The 7,006-nt window shown below is 59.7% G+C and overlaps 1 protein-coding gene across 1 annotated transcript in view; it reads left to right on the top strand.

Annotated features, from left to right (window-relative positions):
• The window catches only part of LOC103809854 (striated muscle preferentially expressed protein kinase-like), a gene marked incomplete at both ends in the record, with an annotated part of 8,712 nt that extends 1,771 nt beyond the window's left edge, over positions 1 to 6,941 (top strand). The window contains 21 exon segments of the mRNA XM_009082723.1: positions 1 to 125; positions 269 to 498; positions 674 to 793; positions 1,202 to 1,306; positions 1,418 to 1,624; positions 1,752 to 1,875; positions 2,175 to 2,196; positions 2,316 to 2,397; positions 2,400 to 2,477; positions 3,286 to 3,398; positions 3,609 to 3,777; positions 3,861 to 3,954; positions 4,310 to 4,510; positions 4,650 to 4,710; positions 4,911 to 4,988; positions 5,129 to 5,301; positions 5,407 to 5,433; positions 5,665 to 5,817; positions 6,036 to 6,078; positions 6,173 to 6,241; positions 6,372 to 6,941. The exon segment at positions 1 to 125 is cut by the window's left edge and continues 104 nt beyond it. Coding sequence (XP_009080971.1) covers positions 1 to 125; positions 269 to 498; positions 674 to 793; positions 1,202 to 1,306; positions 1,418 to 1,624; positions 1,752 to 1,875; positions 2,175 to 2,196; positions 2,316 to 2,397; positions 2,400 to 2,477; positions 3,286 to 3,398; positions 3,609 to 3,777; positions 3,861 to 3,954; positions 4,310 to 4,510; positions 4,650 to 4,710; positions 4,911 to 4,988; positions 5,129 to 5,301; positions 5,407 to 5,433; positions 5,665 to 5,817; positions 6,036 to 6,078; positions 6,173 to 6,241; positions 6,372 to 6,941 — 2,844 coding nt within the window.
• Positions 6,942 to 7,006: the final 65 nt, after the last annotated feature.

The raw sequence follows: 7,006 nt of genomic DNA, 5'->3' as shown, positions 1-7,006 counted from the left end.
ATTGTGCATGTGGGCAGCGAGGATGAGGGGCAGTACAAGGCAACTGCCAGGAACACCCACGGCCATGTGGAGTGCTCTGCCGAGCTCTATGTGGAGGAGCCGCGGCCATCTGCTGCCTCCCAGATGTAAGAGCTGGGCGGTCTCCGGAATCTGCTTCCCCATGCTTGCTTCCCTCTACTTGGGATACAACAGGCTTATGCAAAGACTGGGGTCAGGGCTGGGCTGGAGGCACCATTCTCCTGTTGTGAGCATGTGCGGACTTTTGCAGCTCCAAGCTGGAGAAGATGCCATCCATCCCGGAGGAGCCAGAGCAGGTGGAGACAGAGGCAGAGTGCTTTACCATGCCTGACTTCCTGAAGCCGCTGCACAACCTGGATGTGGTGGAGTCAAAGGAGGCAGTGCTGGAGTGCCAGGTGGCAGTAATGCCCTATCCCTCCATCACCTGGTTCCACAATGGCTCCCGCATTGACAGCACTGATGACCGCAAGATGATGCAGTGTAGGGCTCCCTGCTACTCTCCCTCCTGCCAGGGTCCCTCCACCTGGGGTGAAAGAAGGGGGAACACCCTTGGAGAAGGCATCACCCCCCAGCCCTTTATGCCCCATGAGGCAGGGAGGGGAGCTGTGTTGCTTAGCTGGTAGACTCTTACCTGTGTGCCCCTGTTCCCCACCAGATAAGGACATCCATCGCTTGGTGTTCACGGCTGTCAGTCACTCACATGCTGGTGTCTACAAAAGCGTCATCGCCAACAAAGTGGGGAAGGCCACATGCTATGCGCACCTGTATGTCACTGGTAAGCGGCACTGGGCACCACTGGGGATGTGGAGCCACTTGTTGCCACACTGCCAGGCTGTGCCTCAAGGCTGGAAGCCCATTCACAAGGTCCTAGGGGGTCAGGATCACAGGGTAGTTCAGGTTGGAGGGGACCCCAGGAGGTCTCTAATCCAGCCTAAAAGCAGGACCAGAAATGTAGTTCTTACCTTGTGGGGTTAGGACCCATCCCTGGACCCCCAGGTCCTGCATGAAGCTTGCTGGCAGCACCGGCCCCACAGGGCTGCCAGTCTGAGCCCCCACTGGAGAACCAGGGAGGATCATTGGCCTCATCTGTCCCCTCAGCCAGCATCTCCCAGGGCATAAGGCAGATACCTTGAGGAGCTGGAGCAGTGGCTGTGTTCACATCCCTGCTCACCTCCCCACACAGACGTGGTACCGACACCCCCGGATGGGCCCCCCACCGTGGCCTTGGTGACCGGCAGAGCCATCACACTGACCTGGAACAAGCCCAAGTGGCTGGACACTGCCATAGGTGAGGGGGCTGGATATGGGCAGGGAGTGGGCAGCGGGTTGGCAATGCTGCGATTGGGCGCATGGGGTAGCCCAATGTCAGGGGCTCTGTACTGACCATGTCCCCCTGCAGACCCCAAATCGGTGACCTACGTGGTGCAAATGCAAGTACTGGGCACAATGCAGTGGGTGGTGCTGGTGACCGGTGTACAGGACACCACCTACACAGTGCATGGGCTGACCAAGGGTGCCCAGTACCTCTTCCGTGTCATCACTGCCACCCCCAAGACCAACAGCAAGCCCTCCCCACCTGTGGGGCCCATGCAGCTCCTGGACCGGGGTGAGAAGGGCACTGGGGAGAGGAAGGGCAGCTGGGACGGAGGGGTCTCTGTCCCTTGTGGGGTGTTCAGCTGCCCAGGGCAGGGTGGCTTGGGGTCTGGAGAGGCTGATGATGATGCATGTGGCAGGTCCCTACCTGGAGGAGGCCCCAGTCATCTTGGACAAGCCAGACGTGGTGTATGTGGTGGAGGGCCAGCCAGCCTCCATCACCATCACCATCAACCATGTGGAGGCCACTGTCACCTGGAAGAGGTAGGACATGGCATTGTGCCTGTTGCCTGCCCCATTCCCAGCATCACCCCATGAGGGTGATGTATATGATGCATAAAGAGGAGCTTCCCCACCAGTTCCCCATGCAGCCCACTATGTGTGTGTGTGTGTGGCTCCTTCCCTGGGGCTGGGTTGGCAGTGCACCCAAGTGTGATGCCCAGGGTTGTGCAGAGCTGCAGGGAGGGGGGTGGGGGATTCTGACGTGCTGCCTGTTGGGTGTTAAGAGGCAAGAGCCATTCAGGAGGCAGAATGAGCAATCAGGTGTGAGTGGCTTGTGGGAGCTGCAGGGTGGGAGCTGGGGCTGTCCGTGAGTCAGGAGGTAGACATGGAGCTGTCAGGTGGGATCTATCAATGGGGCACTGGGACTGTGGCTGCCTGTGGAGCTGTGATGTGGCATCTGGTGTGCCCACAGGGATGGGCAGGTGCTGGGTGAGCTGGAGGGCACATGTGAGGTGATGATGCCGGATGACGACCAGCACTGCCTGCGGCTGCTGCGTGGGGGCCGGGGGGCGCGGGGCTGCTGGACTGCGAGGTGAGCAACCGCCATGGCACTGCCCACTGCACCCTCCGCCTCTGCCTTGCAGGTAGGTGCCCCCATGCCACAGGGCCACGTCCCTCTGCCGGGGGGTGGCATTGTCTTACAATGTTCCAAGCCCATATGCCATGGAGGGGGACACACATTGCCCCACAGGGTGGCACTGCTCCACAGTGCCCCATGTCTGCTTGCCATGGGGGCACTGCCCCACATCTGCATGCCATAGGGGCACGGCCCCACAGCATGACACTGCTCCTCAATACTCCACACTTATATACTGAGGAGGTGCTGTTCTACAGGATGGTGATGGCCCACGGAGCTGAAAAACCCTGTGCCATGTGTTGATACTGCCACCTGGTGTCCCAAGCCCATGTATTACCTGGGCAGAAGTGTCCCATATGCCCCATGACCATGTGTATGTGGTAGCAGTACCCCATAGTGTCCCTCAGCCATGTGCCATGAGTGGCACTGCTGCAGGGTGTCCCATCTCTGTGTATTGGGACCTAGAGCTAAGAGCCATAGGAGACACCTCCACAATGCCCCACAAAGGTGTGATGGGTGGCCCTGCCCCACAATACCCCACATCCATATGCAATGGGAGATGCCTGCATGCTGAGTGGCACGGCCCCACAGTGCTCCACACTAGTGAGGAACTTCCCCATGGTGCTGCAGGCATATGCCATTGGTGGCCTTCCCCGTAGTGTGCTGTTACCATCTGCATTGGGATGGCACTGCTCCATGGCACTCCATGCTCCTACACCACAAACTGGCACTTCCTCGCAGTACCCCATAGCTGTACACCCTATGCCAGTGGCAAAGGGGTGACACTGCCCCATGGTGCCCTTGTCTCTTGGCAGAGGCACCACGCTTTGAGTCCATCATGGAGGACATAGATGCCCAGGAAGGGGAGACACCGCGCTTCGCAGTGGTGGTGGAGGGGAAACCACTTCCGGACATCACGTGGTATAAGGTGGGCTGAGAGCCCCCAATCCCCTCTTGACCCACAGCCCCACCAGAGCCACACAGTTCACTGCCTCACCTTGGTCTCTGCATTGGGGCTTCGGGGTTGTGTTCACCCCTGGTGATGCAGGATGTGCCCCATGCCCTATCCATGGGGAAAGGATGGTGGGAGCTGGTCAGGGATGGGACAGAATGCCCCCAACACCCCTGCCACCCTCAGGGAGGAGAGCTGCTGGAGGAGAGCAGCCACCTGAGCTTTGTGTATGAGGACAATGAGTGCTCGCTGGTGGTGCTGGGTGCTGCCGAGACTGACAGCGGTGTCTACACGTGCACGGCCAAGAATGTGGCTGGGGAGGTCTCCTGCAAGGCAGAGCTGATGGTGCGGGCAGGTATGGCCAACTGGGCCCCCAAACCCTGGGGGTAGAGTCTGGGTGCCTGGCTTGCCCCCCGCCCATCCTTTTCCTTCCCTCAGCCCAGCCCACTGCTGATGCCACCATGGAGGAAGATGCACTGCACAAGGCACGACGCCTGACTGACTACTATGATGTGCATGAGGAGATTGGGAGGTATGTGACTGCCAGCATGATGGGGCACCCCAGGCACTGCAGGGACTGGGGGGCTGCAGCCAAGCTGCACCCTGAGGTTCTGACATGGAGGACTGAGCTCCATAGTATGCCAGATCCTGGTGTGCTAGGGCTATTCTCAGGTGTCAATGGATGCTCTGGTGCCAGTTCAGGGTGGGGAGCTGGGGTGGCCAGAGAAAGGCCAGACTTGGGGTCTCTCCATGGATGGTCACGGAGATCAGCCAAGGCTGCAGGCAGCTTCCTGCAGGGCAGGTGCCTGTGCCAGGTACTCATGGAAGCAGGGGTCTCTTGCTCGCCCACCTTCTTACCCTCCCTTGCCCTTACCACTACACTGCAGGGGAACTTTCTCCTACCTGCGGAGGGTGACAGAGAAGAGCAGCCGGCTGGATTTTGCCGCCAAATTCATCCCTGGAAGGACCAAAGCCAAGCAGTCAGCACGACGGGAGCTGCACATTCTCTCACAGCTGGACCATGAGCGCATCGTCTTCTTCCATGATGCCTTTGAGAAGAAGAATGCCATCATCATGGTCATGGAGCTGTATCCTCCAGGCACTGCTCTGGGAGCGCATGGCACAGGGGATGAGGGGAGACTTTTGCTGGGAATGGGTGGGCAGGGCAGGTGTGGGTGGAGGGCACAGCGGAGCATGGAATTTCTCTGTTCCTTGACTGGGGCCCAGCTGTGCCAAGGAAGAGCTGCTGGACAGGATGGTGAGGAAGCCCTCAGTGTGTGAGTCAGAGGTGGGTGAACACCATGGGGCTAAAATGATGGGCAAGGGAAGGAGCCTGGGTACACTGGGGTCTGTCCCAGCCTAGGGATGTGCAATGCTTGTTGCATCAAGCTACTAAGGGGGCTACAGTCCACACCCTTCCCTACGAAGGGCCAGCGTGAGGCTGACCCATGCTCAGGGTGCCCAACCTCCTCACTCCATCTCTTGCAGGTCCGGTCCTACATGCGGCAGGTCCTGGAAGGGATCTGCTACCTGCACCAGCACAATGTCCTGCACCTGGACATCAAAGTGAGTGTGGGTCTTTATAGAACCCTCCTGCCCCGTGCCTGCAGGGAAGGGCTCCTGCTGTGCTGCTGACAGGGAACATTCCTTCCCTGGGGAAAGCCCCTGCCTCCTGCCAAGCTTCCCTGCTCCGCACTGTCCTGTAGCCAGAAAACCTCCTGATGGCGGATTTGAGCAGCGAGCAGGTCCGGATCTGTGACTTCGGCAATGCACAGGAGCTGACACCTGAGGAGCCTCAGTACTGCAAGTATGGCACTCCTGAGTTTGTGGGCCCTGAGATTGTCAACCAGACTCCTGTCTCCAGCGTCACTGACATCTGGTAAGGGTGGCCTCAGGGTGGTCACTGGGCTGTCTGATATCTTTTGAGGGACTGGGCAGCCCAGAAGGCTCGTGATATGCAGTAACTGTGCTCTCCTCTCCGCAGGCCTGTGGGAGTCATCGCATACCTCTGGTAAGTGGCTCTCACAGGAGGGACAACCTTCCTTCCCCCTCACCAGTTCCAGAGCTGAGGTGGTGACCATGCACGACTCCTTTCAGACTCAGTCTCCTCCCCGGCTGCTTCTGCCTCTGCCCTCCCCAGGGTATCAGGGCTGGGTTCTGAGGTCCTCTCCTCAGTTCCCTGTACTTGCAATGCTGTTTTCCATATCCCCATGGCCCAATGACAGTGTCTCCTCCTTGGCAGTCTGACAGGGATCTCCCCCTTTGTGGGGGAGAACGACAAGACGACGCTTATGAACATCCGCAACTACAATGTGGCCTTTGAAGAGAGGATGTTCCAGGGGCTCACTCGGGAAGCCAAGGGCTTTGTCATCAAAGTGCTGGTCAATGACAAGCTGTGAGTGTTACAGGGTCCCGTTCCCCATCCGTGTTCCTTCAGTGTGAGCCTTGTGCACAAGGGAGGGTGGGGACCCCTGTTCATCAGGGTGCCTGAGGGCAGGCTGGTTGCACAGCCCTGCCAGGGTGCAGCATGGGCAGCCACACCCTCCTGCCCTTCCCCACCTGGCCAAAGCCCCCCAGCCTGGGCAGTTCTCACCTGCTGGTGTCGGTTCACAGGAGACCCAATGCAGAGCAGACCCTGGAGCATCCCTGGTTCAAGGTGAGACTGGGCAGGGACCCAGGGTTGAGCTGTCATGGGGTTCCCTGAGCCTGCTGCAGGCTCAGTGGGACACTGCTGTCCCCTTGCCCCACAGACGCTGGCCAAGGGGAAGGTCATCAGCACTGATCACCTCAAGCTCTTCCTTTCCCGTCGGAAATGGCAGGTGAAGGCAGGGGCTGAGGAGGGAGGGGGCAGACAGGGCTGTGTGCTGGACGGTATGGGGTGATGTGCATTGGCAGGATGATGCCATGCCACATGCATGGGCCTGATCCAGCCCTCTCTGCTGGTTGTAGCGCTCACAGATCAGCTACAAGTGCAACATGGTGCTGCGGCCAATCCCGGAGCTGCTGGAGGACACGTCCAACCACCTCTCCATCGCCGTGCCCCGGCACCTCAAGGAGTCACCAGCGCTGTCATCCTCCTCAGACTCGGATGACCTGGATGAGCTGCCCTTCATCCCCATGCCACACCAGGTGGAGTTCTCTGGCTCCCGCATGTCGCTCAATGAGATTCCCACAGACGAAGAGACCATTGGGCCTTATGAGGGGCTGCAGTCAGAGGGAGATGTCTCTGCTATGGAGTGGCAGAGCCAGAGCACAGGGAAGCCTGGGGTGGCCCTGGGGAAGCGGCCGAGGGGCTCCGGGCCACGACGACCATGTACAGAGGTGGAGGCACCTGGCTCCTCTGATGAAGAAGCCCCTGAAACCCAGAAGCGACCAGAGTACCCCCGCAAAGCCATGAGGAAGGGTTCCAGCCTGGAGTCTCCAGGGAGTGCCCGGCGGGGAGAGCTGAAGAGGGGTGGCTCTGCCGACAGTGCCCTGCTGCTCCAACAGCCCCCAGGGAGTGAGGAGGGGTCTGAGGCAGTACGGGACCCACGCCGGGCCCTGGCCAAGGCTGCCTCCATGGAGTTGCCGAGGCGAAAGGTGGC

This window comes from Acanthisitta chloris, unplaced genomic scaffold (genome assembly GCF_000695815.1).
Source record: "Acanthisitta chloris isolate BGI_N310 unplaced genomic scaffold, ASM69581v1 scaffold37449, whole genome shotgun sequence".
NCBI lineage: Eukaryota > Metazoa > Chordata > Aves > Passeriformes > Acanthisittidae > Acanthisitta > Acanthisitta chloris.
The sequence above is the reverse complement of the archived record's forward strand: the minus strand, read 5'-3'. Positions and strand labels throughout refer to the sequence as shown.